General features: G+C 38.3%; 1 protein-coding gene across 1 annotated transcript; it reads left to right on the top strand.

Moving 5' to 3' along the window:
- The first annotated feature begins 2,324 nt into the window (after window positions 1-2,324).
- LOC145129009 (uncharacterized) lies at window positions 2,325-5,696 on the top strand. The gene is made up of 6 exons (XM_079063766.1): window positions 2,325-3,951; window positions 4,041-4,131; window positions 4,249-4,458; window positions 4,533-4,615; window positions 4,704-4,797; window positions 4,871-5,696. The coding sequence occupies exons 1-6, from the start codon at window positions 2,503-2,505 to the stop codon at window positions 5,500-5,502; spliced, it is 2,559 nt and encodes an 852-aa protein (XP_078919892.1). The 5' UTR covers window positions 2,325-2,502; the 3' UTR covers window positions 5,503-5,696.
- The last annotated feature ends 13,613 nt before the right edge of the window (window positions 5,697-19,309 follow it).

Genomic DNA, 19,309 nt, shown 5'->3' with positions numbered 1-19,309 from the left:
GAGTTGGTCGGGGCTGTGACCACTCCCCATAGCCTTATTTTCCGAGATTTTTTAAGTTGTCATGTTTGACAAACAAAAACGTAGCTTATAAGCTACCTTTTTAAAAAGCTAATTAGACTGACTTTTTAGGAGTTTTTTTTTATTTTTTATTTTCAAATATATTCATTAATTAATTATACAAACACATTCTTTTAAATGTCATTTTATGTCGTTTTATATCTTTTAGCTAACTTTTCAGTTAGTTTTATCAAACATCATTTTTTATCAGCTAGTTTTTTAACTATCAGCTAGTTTTTTATTTAACAAGTAGTTTTTTCAGCTAATACGTCAAACATAACCTTAGAGGGTGTTTGACAAAGCTTAAAAAATAAGCTTTTGACTTAATACCGGTTCCACACCGGTATGTTTGAGTAAAATCTTTTTAAAAAACAACTTATAGCTATTTTAAACCTTCAATAAATCATTTTTTGATAAGTCACTAACTTTTTACATATCAAAAACTCTTTATTTCATCATTCATAAATTTGACAAATATACCTCATAACCTAAACCTACATCGACACAAAAAGATATGCTACGCTATAAAGTTAAATCATTTTTCTAGATAGTGACGATTAGCTATAAATAACAAAAGCCATAAGCCGTAAGATATAACAATTAAGCAATTGTAACTGCGTGAATAAGAAAAGTTATACATACTACTCGCTCCGTCCCAATATTATTGTCCACAGACAAAAAACACACATATTAAGAAAAGCACTAATTACCACTAACTTTATTTAATAAAATGACAGTTTTATCCTTACTGTGCATTTAATGTTCCATTAAATGTTTAGTTGGTTAAGTAATAATGAGGGGATATTTTGGTAAAAATGTTATTTATTTTTAGAAGTGGACTATTATTTTGGAACAAACCAAAAAGAAAAGATGGACTATAATTTTAGGACGGAGGGAGTATTAGAATGATACGGACTTTAATTAAAAAAGAAAGCATGACAAGGTTGCTTGAATGTGTTCTACGAAACCACTTTATTAAACAAAGAGTCCTCCTAATCGTTTTGGTATTTATGCCTTAAAGTTTGAATGTAAAAATGTTATTATATAAATTCTCAATAATCCCTTTATTAATGCACAATGTTTATATTTCACCCATATTTTTTCGACTTTTAAAAATTCACTATATTAACCTAGTCTATTAGAAATATGCTAATACGTGTATGATAATATATATATATATATATATATATATATATATATATATATATATATTATCATACACGTATTAGCATATTTCTAATAGACTAGGTTAATATATATATATATATATATATATATATATATATATATATATATATATATTAATTTTAACCTATAATAGTATTAGTCTAATTTATTTGTAAACTCAATCAATAAGGCCGGTCCTGAGAAATAAAATATACTTCAAGGCTCAGGACGAGCCAGAAAAAAAGGTCTTCATCATTATTATAAATTTTTATTTTTAAACAAAAATATATACTAAAAAAATTGTGTCATGTGCAGCTGCCTACTTCCCCCCCCCCCTCCCCTCCCCCTTAACGCCCCCCATATCAATCAACATTTAAAAATTAGTGTTTAAAATTAATTAGTATTTTAAAAAATTAGCATTTAGAGTTGGTGTTTAAAAACTCAAGTAGTCTTTAAAATTAACGTTTACAAACTCAATTAACGTATTAGAACTCAATTAGCGTTTAATAACACAACTAGTGTTAAAAGAAAATAAAACTTTCGTATGTTTAAAATTATACAAATATTGAAGCGTCATAAAACCGTTATAAAATTAATGTTTTTTTCTCACATGGGAAATCCATTGGAATTTCGTTTTTTTAATACGTATATAAATAAAAAGCTATAAATAAAAATATATTTTGTCGAAATTCTGGATAAATTTGACTACATTAAATATAATCAATCATTTTATTCCTGCAAGATGCATTTAGAAATCCTCAATAAAAACTTCATTGTTAATTGCATACAAAAAAAGCAAAACAAATATGAATAGAAAAAAAGTCATTTACCCTATAATATTATATTAATGATATTTAAATAATGGACGTGTGGAATATATTTTAAACAAGTAAAAGGTAAATTTTGAAATACATAGTTAACTAGAAGGGTGACAAATGAAAATACATATTATGTAAACAGTATGTTTAAATTTAAAAATAAAGTTTGACTAAATGAACATAATCAATCAAATCATCGTGCGTATATATAAAATTACCCTTAAACAAAACAATGTGGAAAAACTCATGGTTAAGGTTTGCATGTCTTATTAAAGAGACGTGAAAAGTAGTGATCACGTCACGTCATGGATCCTCCATGATTTCCTCTCTTCCATTCTTTTCTGAGTTCTGACTTCTCTCTCCCTCTCCCACATTCTCTCCAAAACACATCATCTCTTCCGATTCTAAACGATTCCTGATCTTCTGCAATTTTGATTTGTTGCTTCACAGATGTGTAAAAATGGCTGTCGTCAGGAGAACGATGACGATGAACTGGGATGGTTTAGGCGACCTCGACGACGATGAAGACATATTCTTTGATGCACAACGCCTCTCCTCCGTTTCCCCACAGGATCTCGCTTCATCGTCATCAGATGAAGAATTTGATGACAGCCGGATGTCTTTCTCCTCCGCCGCGGATTACGGCGACTTGGCAGAATTTCAAACCGGTGAATATGATATGTGGATGGCAGCGCCTGAATCGATCACCGACAGGCGACGGAGGCTTCTAGAAGATATGGGATTGAACAGCAACAAAGATCTGTTAGCTGGGTTGGGTAGCCCGATAACTAAAGCTCCGTTGAGACCAATGCAATCGATAAAAAGCGAGGCTTCATCAGAGAAAGAGTTGCCGGCAAAAGAGGATCAGCGGCAGGATCCTTTTGAAGGCTTGCGTGGAACTCTGCTGCGTTCGATGTCGGATGGAGGTATAGATACATCTTTCCTGGATACGCAACGTCGGAAAGATGAAATGATTGGTTCGATTCCGAAACAACAGCTTACTCGAACTCGAACGTTAGCCACAAACCACAACCCACAAGTAGGGCAGATGGAATCCAATTTCTTGATCAAGAATTTGGATAATGGAAAGGAATTCGAGGTTAAAGAGTGTCACAATGAAGGGAATTGGAATAAACTGAGAGATGTTCAAACCGGGAAGCATATTACAATGGCGGAATTCGAGAAGAACGCAGGGCATTCGCCAAAAGTGAAGGAAATAATGCAGAAGGTGATCAACGACGACAAAAATGCTTCTGATGATCGGAAATTAACGCCGGCTAACTCCTCCATCAAAAAGAGCTTCAGAAAAAGCAAGAAAAAAGGTGCTGCCTTGTTTAAAAACATGAAATTAGGATCAATGGGCAGTTCGAAGTCGCAAAAAGAGAAGGATGCTAAAATCACTAGTTCTCCTTCAATCAATGATAATAATTCGGCATTGATAAGTGAAACGAAATCACAATCACCTTCACAGTGGGTAAAAGTTCGAGTTCATGCAAAACCATACAAGGAATTCACAGCATTGCATCTGAGTCAAGAGATTAAGGGTCATGAAGGATCAATTTGGGCGATGAAATTTACATACGATGGTCATTATCTAGCGACTGCCGGTGAGGATAAAGTGATCAATATCTGGGAAGTGCAAGACTGCGATCTCATGTCAATTCGGAGTGGAGATGATCTGAGTTCCGTCAGTGGCACACCGGTCCACCCAATGGCAATGCCTAGTCCTGACGGCAGGCCGCCTTTGCCGGATGCTGTGCCGGAGAAGAAGAAAAAAGGGAAGAAAAAGAAAGGAATCCCTGACTATGTTCACGTACCTGAATCTGTTTTTGGCTTATCGGAAACACCATTCTGCACTTTGGAAGGTCATCTGGAAGATATCCTCGATCTATCATGGTCAAGATCTCAGGTCAGTTTTTAATTCACCTTTTCTTTTATCCTTTCATCGGAGTTCTTACGTAGCATAATGAAAGGAATTTTATGATCAATGCATGACAGCTCCTCCTTTCATCCTCAATGGACAAGACAGTAAGGCTATGGGATATCGAAACTAAAAACTGTTTAAAGACGTTTTCTCACACCGATTACGGTATGCACGACATAATAACCAGTTTAATTTAACATCGATATCCGACCAACTTTTTGGTCAATCGGAAATTAAAGAAAATCTTTATTTGACCATTTATGTTATGCATGTGTATGGCAGTGACTTGTATTCAGTTCAATCCGGCAGACGATGACTACTTCATAAGTGGTTCGCTAGACTCTAAAGTACGAATCTGGAACATTCCAGATCGACTTGTAGTCGATTGGATCGATCTTCATGAAATGGTAACATCCATTGGCTATTCCACCGATGGCAAGGTTTCGGTTGTTGGTTCCCACAAAGGGATCTGTCGATTTTACAATACATCTGGTATGAACCCTATTCCTAAAACCCTCAAACATGCTACTGTTCTTGAGTTTGAACTAGTCTATTTTCGATTTTAGAAAGAAAGCTTGAGTTTAAAGAGCAAATCGAGTTGAAAACAAAGAAGACGAAGCCACAGCCTAAAAAGATAACCGGTTTTCAGGTCCTCAAATTGGATTTAATTATATATCTTGATGTATTGTTTTTTAAAAAAAAAAAAAAACAAAGTAACATATCATGTTAACGTACAGTTTTCTGCATGGAATCCATCTGAAGTACTCGTCACATCTGCGGATTCGAGGGTTAGGATTTTAGATGGAACAAAAGTTGTCCAAAAATTCAAAGGTAAAATCATAGTTTGACTTTCAGAGTTTTAGGTCACACTGATTGATCGTCACTGACTATCGGTTACCCACAGGTTTTAAGAACATTAACAGCCAGTTTTCGGCTGCTTTCAGTCCTGATGGGAAATACGTAATCAGCGCTAGTGAAGATTCACAAGTATACATATGGAGGCATGAAGAAACTCGATCAAAAAACAAACGCGCGATGATCATGAAATCCTACGAAAACTTCCCATGTAAAGAAGTTTCCGTCACAGCACCATGGCCAGGAACCAGCAGACTCGCACCACCAGTCGTTGCTATGCATTCTAAAAAACACTCAAAAAAGTCAACCACCACACTGCCGCCATCTACCGCCACCTGTTCTATTTCTCCACCGGATGAAAGTACTGGGCATAGTAAGAGATCATCATCTTTGCCACCTGTCCCGAAAAGGAGTAGTTCCTCGGTGGAGAGCATGGAGGACACAGAGCAGAATTCCCATGGTGACTCAGGTATCGAGCCATGTGAGTCATTCAACACGGCGACTGGTTCATCAGGTAGGTTGGATGAAGTCACAGCTCCTTCACCAAACTCTAAATCTTCGAGTGGCCACAAGACCATTCAAGCAACGGCTTGGGGTTTCGTCATCGTGACTGGAGGGTTGAGTGGTGAGATCAAGGTGTTTCAAAATGTGGGTCTGCCATTTAAGGTTGGGCGCTTGTGATCGATCTCTTTTAAACATACGTACATGCTCCTAAACACTTAGATTTTGTAGTCAGTAAGGAGGAATTTAAGGAATTTATGTGCCGATACATGGCCTCTCTAAACTGAACCTTGTACATTAGATCGTATCCTCGAGACTCTTTATAGAAAGTTGTGATACATGTAAAATGTGAATGTGATGTGAAATGAAAGTAAACTGTCATTTAGTAGAAAACAAAGGTGATCGACTTTCTTATTCTTCTATTCTGCTACACTAATTCTCAAAACTCTTGCGATGATGTGAATCTTTCGAGTGTTAAGCGCTATCGAGGGTTATGGCAGCAGGGACTAACATCTTGTGGAGTGAGTCTCATTGGGAGTGTCGTATCAAAAATAGGAAGGTTGAGTACAATCGTAATGCTAGGGTTAGGGTGGATAAAGAGAAACCGTCAAGAAAAAATCCAACGAAAAAGCGTTAGAAAAATTGTCTTGCACATTATACCTTACAAATTTTCCACCACTCATGGAATCTTGGGATTATGGACATTATGTGGTATGTTTGGTACGGTCATTGATATATATATATATTGCAAGAAAATTATCTTAGTTGCAAATGATTTTCTTTCATTCAATTCTTGAAATGTTGGAACAATAGGATATATATATATATATATATATATATATATATATATATATATATATATATATATATTATTGAAGGTTAAAGTAGGTGCTTAAGTTATGAGGTATAATATATATATATATATTATTGAAGGTTAAAGTAGGTGCTTAAGTTATGAGGTATAATGTTATTAAATACAAAGAAATAAAGTGGACAAAGGTTTCTACTCTTTACTGAGAATGAAATCAAAAGGTTACTATAAGACTACCTACAATGTTTGGAAACTGCTTCTAATTATAGCCTACAATTCCAAATATTAAATTGCAAAGGTACACTACACAACTATTTTATTTAATTGCAAAGTAAATCAAAACATAAAATTATCCACGAGAAAGAAAGACTATCCTTCATTTAAAAAACCCTATCTTTCCATAGGTATCCTTCTTTCTATTCTCTAGAGAGAAGTCTAACATTCCTTAAAATTATGTTTCCAAGGTTTATATTTCACATTCATTCCCTTAAACCGAACCAGACTATCTAGCTATCTTACCAAACTATCCAACCGATTTAATATCAGATTCTCCCCTTAAACCAGACCAAATTGGGTATCCCCTTCCAACAACAAATTGGGAGATGAAAAACAGCAACCTCAGTCAGTTGTAAAAGCTTGAGGACTGTAAAAGCTTGGTATGGTTAGATCTCAACCCCAACTTGGTACTATCCAACCTGTTCTCTTCAATCAAAAGCAATATGGATACATCGCTACAACATACCTTACTAGAAAGCCATTTATATACATAAAAATGGCGTGAGCAAGCGATGTCACGTCACCAAAATTTTGCTAGAGTTTGGAGGAATCCCACGAGAGGATTTAGACAGGATACACCGAGTTCGTCGAGACATTCCTGTAACTTCACGAGACTATATTTAGGGATCACTGAGTCAAACTTCAATCATAACAATTTGATGATCTTTTTTTATTCTTTGTATAACAAATAGAATGTTGGTATTCCAAAGGAGCTTGGGCCAATGTACTATCTCTTCATATTGAATTTGGATCATAATAATCTTACATACAAGCCCGATTGAACTGCTGGAGGCGGATGCGAATTACCTATCGTCAGTGACTTAGGAGAGGGGAAAGAGATTTGGAATAGGAAAATGGATGCCCTATTTTAACGTAAGGATGAGCATTTGGACCTTCGGACCATACCAGACTATTGTAACGACCCAAAAATCAAGGGTAAAAATTTTATTTTTATTATAGTCAAAACACAGATATCTTTTACATCCAAGAATTCCAAAAACATTGTTAATTAAAACATTTATCAGAGTTCGTCCCAAAATCACATATTGCGGAATACACGGGTGTGTGCGTTGCGATCAAGCCGGACCCTTCCTTTCCAAACCAATGATACTTGAAACCATAAACAAAATTGTAAGCACGAACCTTAGTGAATTCCCCAGAGCATACCCCACATAATCCACTAACCATATAATTCATATCAATCACATAAGGCATATCAATCACATAAGCCATATTGTTGGGTCTAGGGTGTTGCGTCTTTGGGCTCGTGTTATAGTCCATTTTGTATTCACGGTTTGGGCCTGTCCAATCGTGTTTAGTCTTTAGGGTTAGTATATATAGTGCATGCATGCTTAGATTAGATACGCTGCTAATTAATTGTTTTGCTATCATTGCACTTTAACTCTAGCACAACTCTACAGTCGAAGTTCTTCATCGAGCTCTTCTGAGGTGGAGCATATTTTAATCATTCAACATTCGTTTGATTCATTCTTGTGTTCCTTTGTCACTTTATATATGTTTGTCTGTTTAGAATCTGTCGATCTAATAGCGCAATATTCTCATCAATTGGTATCAGAGCAGGAGACTGTGTAATTCATACGCATCTCTTCTGTTTGAAGAATCCTTTAGGGTTTCCGCTTTTATCGAATCTACAGGAGCCATTATTTCCTCATCGACGGTGTTTCCTGCGTTTGATAAAACCCTAAGTCAATCTTTACAAGTCTGATTCTAGCAGATAAAAGAAGTAGGTCATCATGTCTCACGACGATTCTCAAACCAATTCGATCAACATCTCCAACAGCATTGGATCCACTACTAGGATTCCCATTCTCTACACTCAAGACTATGAAGTATGGACGCACCACTTTGAGGACTACGTGGTTGGATCATAAGACAATGGCTATCTGATCTGGGAGGCGATTACCTTGGGTCCATTTGTTCACTCTGGAACGAATAGAGAAATTAAAACTCAAAAGGAGTATAACCAGCTCTTGATAGATGTGGAGAAGATTCCTCAAGATGAGAAAGACAAGATGTTGTGTAATGTCAAAGCCATGAGAATGATCAGATTCGCTTTGCAATCTGACACATTCTGTCTAGTAAGCTCATGCACTACGGAAAAAGAAGTATGGGATAGGCTGAAAGAGTTGTATTCCACTGATGAGGATCTGGAGCACTCAATACAAACCTTGTTGCTTTCTGAGTTCGGTGCTTTCCAGCAAAAACCAGAAGAGAAACTCATTCAAACGTTCGATCGCTTCAACCATCTGCTTAGTAAAATGATCAAGCATGGTATTGAAAGGAAGGTGATAGAACAAAAATTTATATTCATGAATGGCTTAAGACCCGAATGGATGGCAGTGGTCTCGACAGTGAAGGCTCATGAACAATTTAAATCCTACTCACTGGCGAAACTAATGGGGATTCTCAAATCGCATGAAAGCGTCGTGTCAAAAGAAGCGAAAGTAGTTTCGGGTGTGGGATCCTTGGCCCTTGTTTCTAAGAGCAAGAATATGACAGAAGAAGAAGAAGAATCGGATATGTCAGAATGCGATCTGACAAGTGAAGAATATGCTATGATGGTTACAAACCCGAAAAGGTTTGCTCGCAAAAAGTTCCCTGTCAACAAGAACCGAAACTGGCAGGGAAGTTATAGTTCTGAAAAGACGAAAGAGGAGACCAAGAACATTTCTCAAAAGGACGAAGAAAAGAAGGAAAGCAAGCTTATGGGAGATTCAGGATATGATTGCAACTACTGTCACGGCAAGAACCACTTTGCTAAGGACTGCATGCTGAGAAAGATGTCTGAGAAGAAGGATGGTGAAGATGACGAGGCTTACTACATGCGTAAGCTGGAAGAGCTGAAGAAGAAGAAATCTTCTAACAGTTCTATGAATGCTTTAATTGTGCAGGGAAACTATGATGAAGATGAATTTGGTGGCGTAGAGGTTTGGTCTACCGACTTAGAAGACGATGAAGTACGAAAGCCCTCGCATGGAAGAGTCTTTGTGGCAAAGAAAGAAAGTGAAAAGGTTGTTGGACGATGCTTAATGGTGACGGCTGGAGTATCGCAAATGAGGGGATATACAACCGAAGGTGAGCATGATGAAGTGAAGCAAAAGGAAGAGAAGTGTTTCGCTGCAAAACCTGTGAGTGAAAGGATCAACGATTGCGATCAGTTGATCAAGAAGGTACAATCCTCTCTTGAATCACTTAAAATACCAGTAACTAATTATGAAAAAGACTTAAACGAATTAAAATTCAAGTTTTCTAATTTAAGTGGAAGTCTAATGCAAACACGTCTAGCGAATGCTAACCTAACTGATCAACTCAGCAGGGTATCATCCAAGAGTGAGGAAAGAAGGATGTGGATAGAGCAGAAGGAATCGGAGTTAGTTAGGGCTAGGGATGAACTTATTTATTTGCAACGTGACAATTTGAAGTTTTTAAAACAAAGGAATATTTTTTGTTTAATTGCTAAACGTTTATATACAAATATCACCCAGTTGCATCTAGATTGTGAAATAGGCAAAAAGATTCATAAAATGATTTTTCCCTTCCTTGAATTTAAGGAGGATGAAGTCGATGCCGAATGTTATGAGTGTGAATCGATTGTGTCCTCAGAATTGAGGCATTTATTGAGTCTAAAGAGCACAAAAGCATGCTTAAACATCTATTGGACGAAAATGACAAATTAAAAATCAAGACCGAGACCATACAAAAATTTAACTCATCGAATGTCAAATTAAGTTCAGAAAATAAGATTAATATAGAAACCACTTCTGAATTTGACGATGATAGTGAGATGAGCGAAATCTTTGTAGAAGACGTGGTTGATTGTTCTGAGTTTCTTAAGAACGAACCCGAGCCCGAGAAACCACTCATATCTGAAAATTTAGTTAGGTACGCTCGCTTGTCCAAGGATAAATCCAAGGTTTTCAAAGAAAAGGCAATTGTTTATCAAAAGGTGGAAATTGTGCCTAATCAAGTGTATGCAGTCACAGGGGTAACTAAGAAACAAACAGCAGAGTTGACCTCCATGGTTGACAAAGATAACGCTGAAGGGTGCGAAAATTACTTCTAATCTGCCCCCATTGACAATGTTGACGAAACAGTCGGTCTGTCAGAGCGAACCTCATGGAGAGTCAAGGGCAGATACGTGGCTGAACCTATCAATAAACCTTCAAGTTTCAATAAACCAAGTACAAGTGGTACAAAAGAAGTACCAAACAAACCACTGAAAGTTTCCAACGTATCATCAACAACAACTGAAGCTCATGAGAAGAAAACGAAATCCAAAGCAAATATTCACTTGACTCAGGAGCAACTCGCAGAACAGAAACGCCAAAGGAACAAAAGATATCTAAAGAATCTTAATGAGAGGAAACAGTTTTGGCAATCCCAAAACCCTACTTATGTTCACTCTAATAAGGCATCCAATCTCAAGATGAAAGAGAAATCAACGGCCAAGTCCTCTTCGTACAGGCACTGCCAATCATTCAGTCAGTTGAACCAAAAGCCTAGTTTCGGTCCTAACACTTTCAGTCCCAACAACCGAAAGCCCAGTTTCAGTCCCAACTACCGAAAGCCCAGTTTCAGTCCCAACAACCGAAAGCCCAGTTTCGGTCCCAACAACCGAAAGTCCAGTTTTGGTCCTAAAACCAACAATCCTCAACCAAAAACGAACCTAGTGAAGGATATCAAAGGGAAGGGAAAGCTCGTCACAAATTCTGAAGTCAACGTTAAGAAAACGTCAGCTAACCCTAGGGATCAAAAGACTAACAAACCAACTAAAAATAAACCATGTGAATCACCTCAATCAAAACAAGCCAACAACAAAATCAAAGTGTTTACCATAAAAAGAAAAGATGAAACCACCTTAATGAAAAGAACTTATATGATCGATCTTTCTGTTGCAATTCCCTTTTCTGTAAAAGACTCACGTGGGCCCAAGAAACTTTGGGTTCCTAAATCTGCTTAATTTTTGCAGGTTATAAGTGACGAGCAGTTCGACGAAGAATGGTATATTGACAGTGGCTGCTCACGTCATATGACAGGAAGAAAGGAAGAGTTAAGAGAGTTTCGGTCCCTTAAGGATGGTGGATGTGTCAAATACGGGAACAATTCATATGGCACAATCAAAGGGTATGGTATGATTACAACTGGTGATTTCTCAATAAGGAAGGTAGCATACGTGGAAGGATTGCAACATAACCTCATAAGTGTCTCCCAACTAGTTGTGGGTACCGAATTGAAAGTTTCGTTCGATGATGAAGGTTCTAAGATAGTTGAAAAGAAAACGAAGAAAGTTCTGTTGAAATCTGAGCGCAAAGGGGAAATGTATCCTCTAAATCTCAATCCAATTAAAGGGAAGCCAGCAATTTGCCTGCTGTCGAAGGCTAACTCAGATGAAAGCTGGTTGTGGCACCGAAGGCTCTCGCACCTCAACTTTAAAGATATCAACAAACTGGTGCTTGGTGATCACGTGCGAGGACTTCCAGTTCTCAAATTTGATAAGGAGCATTTATGTGCCTCATGCGAAATGGGAAAGCAAAGCCGAAAGAGTCACCCCACTCGCATTAATACAAAGATCATCGAACCTCTTGAACTACTGCACATTGACTTGTGTGGCCCTTCGGCAATCGAAAGCATCGGTGGTAGTAAGTACATACTTGTTATTGTAGATGATTTTTCACGTTTCACCTGGGTTTTCTTTCTTAAAAAGAAATCAGAGGCGACTCCTAAGCTAAAGATTTTCATCAAACAAGGGGAAGTATAGATGCAAAAGGTGGTGAGGAACATAAGAAGTGATAACGGGCTAGAGTTCAAGAACAAAGACCTTGAAGAATTTCTAACTGAAAAGGGGGTGTCTCACAACTTCTCTGCACCCTATACTCCACAACAGAATGGGATTGTCGAAAGGCGAAACCGTTCATTGTGTGAAGCCGCCCGAACAATGTTGAGTTTTGCTTCTCTACCGTTATATTTCTGGGCCGATGTTGTAGCTGTTGCATGCTTTACCCAGAACCGAACCTTCCTCAACAAGCGATTTTCCATTACTCCCATACGAAATTCTGAACAATCGCAAACCCAATGTAAAGTTTTTTCATGTGTTTGGTTCAAGATGCTTCATTTTCAACTCCAAAGAACACCGAAACAAGTTTGATGTCAAGGCAGATGAAGGCATTTTTCTTGGATATTCGCTTACTTCAAAAGCATATAGGGTTCTGAATAAACACTCAAGGAAAATTGAGGAAACCTACTATGTGACTTTTGATGATAACTACATGAAGAAAATTCGAACAAGCGAAGGTCCAACAGAGGAAATCTTTCCTGAATCTAGCCAAGTCTCAGCTCCCATATCCAATTTGTTTGAAGAATACATGATGATGTTTGATGAACCAGAGAGCGATTCACTCAGAAGCGAAAGCAGCAGATAATAAAATCGACAACTTGAAAAAGATTATCAACGAGGCTGCTAAAGATATGGAAATCGAACCTCAAGAACCAACCGAGAAGAAGACTCCAAGTGAACCACTCGGATCAAGCAATCCTCCAACTTCAGAAGACAATCCAAAAGAAAACTCTACTTTCCAGGGGGAGGGTTCGTCAACACCAAAATCCACTGATTTGCCTTTCCATGGGGAGAATCTGTCATCAACAACAGTCCATAGTCATCCAACCGAGGGGGAGAATTCTGACTCTGACATGGGATTCGGTTCGCCATTTGAGGGGGAGAATAAAAATACAAATGACGAAGGCAATCAATCAGAACTGGAAGAAGAAGTTAATGCTGAGCTGGATCCTGCCTATGATCCAAATTATCCTCCTCTCATAAAATGGACAAAAGATCATCCTAAAACTCAAATCATTGGTGAATTATCTGAGGGAGTTCTCACACGTTCTCAAATGAAGGCGAAGCAAACTGCTTTATTCTCTCAAGTAGAATTCTGCATGTTTAATTCGTTTGTCTCTAAAATTGAACCGAAGACGGTAAATGCTACCCTTGATCACTCCGATTGGGTGCAAGCTATGCAAGACGAACTACATGAATTTGAACGAAATCGAGTTTGGAGACTGATTCCCACTCCAAAGGATGCATCAGTTGTTGGATTAAAGTGGGTCTTCAGAAATAAGATGGATAAAGAGGGTAATGTTATTCGCAACAAAGCGAGGCTAGTGTTGAAAGGATACTGTCAGGAAGAAGGGATAGATTATGAAGAGACCTTCGCTCCTGTAGCAAGGTTGGAATCAGTAAGAATCTTTCTGGCGTATGTTGCACACAAAAACTCCCAAGTTTTCCAAATGGACGTCAAGTGTGCTTTCTTGAATAGGGAACTCGAAGAAACGGTGTACATTGAACAGCCACCTGGATTTGTGAACGAGAAGTATCCAGATCATTGCTACATTCTGGATAAAGCAGTCTACGGTTTGAAACAAGCCCCTAGAGCATGGTATGAAACTCTAACACGCTTTCTTAAAATGTCCAAATTCAAACAAGGTTCGGTTGACCCAACCTTCTTTCGCAAGAAAGAAGGCGAACACTTAATGATAGTCCAAATTTACATCGATGACGTCATCTTCGGCTCCACGAATCCTAGCTTAACAGCCGAATTCAGGAAGTTGATGGAGACTAAATTTGAGATGATCGCAATGGGTCCGATTAACTTTTTCCTTGAAATGAATATTAGACAGGGACCAGAAGGCATTTTTATTAATCAGGAGGCTTACACGAAAACTCTGCTAGCGAAGTTCGGCATGATGGGAGACTCTAAAGTAAAGATTCCAATGGCATTCGGCACAAAGTTAACACCATCTCTGGAAAAACCGGCTGTTGACTTAACACTCTATCGTCAAATGATAGGGTCTCTTATGTATCTGACAGCTAGTAGACCAGATATTATGTTCTCTGTCTGTTATTGTGCCAGGTTTCAAGCAAACCCAAGAGAACCTCATATGATTGCAGTGAAAAACATCTTCCGGTATTTGAAGCGAACTTCATCTCTCGGTCTCTGGTATCCTGCAAAATCTGGCTTCTTTGTTCAAGCCTTCTCTGACGTTGATCTTGGTGGATGTGGTCTGGACCAAAAGAGCACTACTGGCGGGTGCCAATTCCTTGATGGTAAACTCGTTAGTTGGCAATCAAAGAAACAAACTTGCGTGTCTCTTTCTACAGCCGAAGCTGAGTACATCGCCGCAGCATCCTGTACTTCACAAGTTGTATGGATACAAATCCAACTAAGGGATTATGGCCTAAGCATGAAGAAGATGGTAATATCGAAGTCCATTTCATTAGATATGCTGATCAACTGGCTGATATATTCACCAAGGCCTTACCTGAAGCAAGTTTTAATAAGATACTCCAAGGCTTGGGAATGATGGAAGCTGAGTCAGTACCGAAACCCCTTTCTTCTCATTAATATTGTACAAGCGAAATAGAGCGAACGCTCGGTCTATTTCGGCTCCATAATTTTTCAGGAACCGAAATGAACCGATCGCTCGGTCTGTTTCGGCTCTAGATTTTTTCAGGAACCGAAATGAACCGAACGCTCGGTCTATTTCGGCTATGGAATTTTTGGGAACCAAATTGAACCGAACGCTCGGTCCATTCCGCTTCATCTTATCTCAGAATTGGGTTCGATTGTATATTTTTGTATATCTTGTTTATCCTTTCGCTTGCTTTACTATGGTATTTATTTTCTGTTTTTATTATTTTTCAGAAATTACAAAAGTCCAAAAATATTTTATTTTCTGTTTTTAATATTTTTCAGAAATTACAAAAATCCAAAAACATTTTATTTTCTGTTTTTATTATTTTTCAGAAATCACAAAAACTCAAAACTGCAAAAATATTTTTTTTTCTTTTCAATTCTTGTCTTGTTTCAAGTTTCCAGGAGCGACGCAAAATGATGTTGGGACAGGTATAACTTTCTTCTCTATGTACTAGATAGGTGTCCCTAGAAGCATGATGCTGCATGTAGACCGTAGCCTCCAAGACTTTGAGTGAAGCCTTAATGATTCGATATACACCAATCGTTTCTTCCAAATTAGGCTGCTAAAATCTCTCAAGTCATGAGCTACCTTACTCTTCTCATATTGAGTCAAGAGTTGTTTGCTTTGTCATTTTTGAATATCAGAGGTACTTTCGGTTCCTTAACCACCTCCATTCATTTCTCCATTATGCTTCATTCCATGAACGTAACCCTTGAGACTCTCAACAATTACCACTGAGGTTTATGGTTACAAAACATCTGTGTTGATGATCTTCGTTTTGTTCACCACGTGCTAAGTGAAACCCAATATCCAATACCATACATGAATTGACGGTGAACGCTCTAATGTTCAAGTTATTACTTGTTACCTTAAGAAATCTCTTTTTATTTTTGTGTGATCTTTATGAAATTGTCTAACATCAAGACGTTTCTTCCCATAGGATCCAGTTTTTTTTTTTTTTTTGAGATTTCTAAAATACATCCTGTCACTGAATATTTTATCACACCTACTTGTTCAACAGGCCACATCGGTCTCACAAGTACTTTATCCAACTTTCGGTCTTATTTCAAGCACTGAAGTTCGGTTGAAGTTGAACCACCCTTTAAAGCCTTATTTTGAAAAGAAGCCTTTCAATGTTTCTTTACAAACATGTGATCGTATTTTAACGGGAAACCACACAGACACTTCTGAGTCTCTCTTGACTTTGAAGTAAGAGATTCGTGCCCGGGATCAACAGTTTCGTGTTTATATTGACATCACTTAGTTTCCCACAAATCATTTTGCTTTATTTCTTTTTATTGGCACACTCTTGCACAAGAATCCATGTGATTCTTACAAGTCTAGTTCGGATTACTAATGGCTATTTTCAGACTTGAATCGATACGATGGGTCATTACTAGTCAATGAATTTGAAGAGTCTTTGAATTTGAAGAGGCGGTAACTGGATAAGAATTGATTTGGGCGCGTGAATTTGAAACGGTTTTTATCATCACGCCTGATGACGTCTTCATAGGGAAACACAGTTGTCAAATCGCGCTTTTTCAAGCGACGTTTCCGAAGATCAGGGAATGATTACACAAGATCTTCTCTCTCATGGTAACTGTATAAAAGGTTTAGAATTTCCTCTCTCACCTTTTTACCATTTACTACAACTCTCTCAAGAACACATGGCTGAATCTTCTTCAGTTCATGATCAAACTGCCTCATCGACTTTGCTGGTCATCAAACCTAACTAGAATCTCATAATAGAATTAAATCCATTCCTCTATGATTCTTATATGCTACAAGTGGTTGAATGTCTAAAATATTCACCACTCGTAACTGCTCTCACCAAAGTGGAATCTGTACCGATGTCTCTACTTTCCCAGGTGTATACCTCTGCCTTTTATGACAAACGCAAAGACAGGATCTTTTTCGACATCTTCAATCACAAGACCTCCGTTTCCAAAGCTCAATTTTGTTCGTTGATAGGGCTTCCTACTGGTGATTCCTTGGTAAATCCTGATTCCATCACCACAACTCAACTGTTCACAATGTTCTACGATATGGGGTATACTGACGTTCTCACCACTATTACGAAGTTCAAGAAATCCTGCCTTCCACCACAATGGAACGGAATTTTAACCCTTCTTGTTAAGGGATTATCAGAAAGGGTTGCAGGTTCAGACGGGTCGAACAAAGGGTTTATGACTGTTCTCTATGGTCTCTACCATGGTCTAAACCTCGACTATGGAACGCTTATTTGGGTTCAAGTAGTACAGAGTCTCAATTCATCTTCGAGTGACTCAGAGATTTCTTGTGGTCGATTCTGGACGCTCATCACTCACAGAGCGATTGAGACTTTTCAGGTTCCAGTTATGGCGGATGCACTGCGCTCCTCAATTGCGACCTTTCACACAAAGAAGATTATAGTCACTGATTCAACCAAGTTCTTCTTCATTGGGTCCATTCCTGAATCAATGTACCAAAGTGTTGCTACAGTTAGCAATGTCTTGGATGAATACATAAAAATTCCTCCTACGGGACCAAGACAATTGACTCCGGAGATGCAACTCGCTCTAGATGCGGTTGAAAAACCAACAAAGAGGGGGAAGAAACCAGATTCCAAGAAGAAAGAAACCGAAGGTCCTTCATCACAAGCTGAAACGACCAAAAAGCGTAAAGCTGACAAAGCAGCTCATTCGGCTCCAAAGGCGAAAAAGGTTAAGAAGATGGCAAAGAAACCGAAGGCTTCCTCGCCTGATGACTCAGATTATGTTCCTTCTGATGAAGATCAAGAAAAGACAACCGAAGGTGAAGATGTTCACCATGAAGAATCACCAAGGGGAAACACACCTTCACGTTCTCCAACTCCAAAGGTACCACTCACTGAATCAGTTCCAACCCCTCCTACTTCTCCAAATCATACTTCTGTTCCTATTACCATTGCACTACTTCCACCACCTGTTTCTTCTGTACCCACTTCTACTATACCTTTACCACCACCCATCATTACTCAAGCAACTTCAACAACTACAACCACAACCGAAACTCAGGTTCGGGTCAATGTATCTGATACGGGGGCACTTACCTCAGGAACCGAAACCATTATTACAAACCCACCTCCATCTCCATCACCCTCTAATGACTCTGTTAATACTCTTGGTGGAGCTGAAATGGACTTTGACTCAGTTTATTATAGTCTGTATCGAATTCAATGTGACGAAGATGATGATGATGTTCCTCTTACCAAGCGTCACTTGAAGGATCTCAATGACAAACTTGATCAGTTACTGGGATCTTCTGCTACTTCCTCCACGTCAGCATACTCTGATGTTGCTATAAAGGCTTTGGTTGAGACCTTGATCAAACAACATGATCAATCGATTGATAAAGCTACTCAAGCTATTGACGCTGCTACTCTCTCTTCCAACAATGCGATTGGTGAGGTCAAAGCCCTTATTTCTGATTCCAAGGCATTCATGGAATCTCATCAAAGCACTGCAGAGGCCAATACTGTTAAAGCAAATGAAGCCATTGTCTCTCTGTCCAAATCTCTTAAGGCTGAAAGAGAAAAATTTGAAGCAGTTCGTCAAGGTCTTTAAGCTGATAGTGCTAATATTCTTTCTTCTGTTGATACACGTCTTGCCAAATTTCAAGCAGACCTTGCACTGGATAACCAAGTGAGGGAAGATATTGCTCTCTCTCAATCTCAAATTGCCAATATCACTTTGGGACTTAGTGAAGCACAGAATGAGATTGATGCCCTCAAGACCTAACGCACAGTGATTAAAAGTTGTGTGAGTGATGTGCATCTGCTTCTTTCAAACATTTTAGATGCTCACGATTCGGTTCTTACAATCACTGTCCGACAGCACTTAAAAGAAAAACTTCTTCCTGCTTTGGAAATGCTAAGTCGGATAGAGGGTGTTACGGAGCCGGTTGCTATTCTGCAACAAGGGGGAGAAGATTCTCAAAATCCTCCTAAACAACCAAGTCAGCCGAAGGTCACCACTAAACCGAAGGGTAATGAAGCTTCGGGTTCTGGTGTGTTGGACAAAAAGAAGGGCATTATGGGTGAAAGTGATGAGGAAAAGGAAACTGAGGAAGATGCTCTAAAAAGAAAAAAAAAACGTGATAAAGAGCTTGATGAAACTCTGAAAGTGGCCAGAGAAGAAGAAGAGAGAGAGAGAAAAGGGAAAAAGAGGCACATGATACGCTGGAATGTAAGAAAGCTCTATTTCCTTTATGGACCAAGGAGAAGTTGATAAAAGAAGCAATTGAGTTTCCAAGCACTCATTGGCTGGAACCAGTTACTTCGTTTGATTGTGAAAACACCAAGGACTCCCAGTTTGATATGTCTATAACCCGAAAGGCATTTGTATTTCACAGTTTTGATGCAACTGTAAATATTCCTTCTCCAGACCC

Source organism: Lactuca virosa, chromosome 8 (assembly GCF_052849685.1).
Source record: "Lactuca virosa cultivar CGN04683 chromosome 8, Lactuca_virosa_CGN04683_v6, whole genome shotgun sequence".
In the NCBI taxonomy this organism is placed as follows: Eukaryota; Viridiplantae; Streptophyta; class Magnoliopsida; order Asterales; family Asteraceae; genus Lactuca; species Lactuca virosa.
This window is presented reverse-complemented; position numbering and strand designations above follow the sequence as displayed.

Coding starts and splice junctions, on each gene's coding strand:
- LOC145129009 (XM_079063766.1), top strand. CDS start 2,503: ATGGCTGTCGTCAGGAGAACGATGACGATGAACTGGGATGGTTTAGGC. Junction 4,132..4,248: donor GTTTTCTCACACCGATTACG/GTATGCACGACA, acceptor TGTGTATGGCAG/TGACTTGTATTCAGTTCAAT. Junction 4,459..4,532: donor TCGATTTTACAATACATCTG/GTATGAACCCTA, acceptor TTTCGATTTTAG/AAAGAAAGCTTGAGTTTAAA.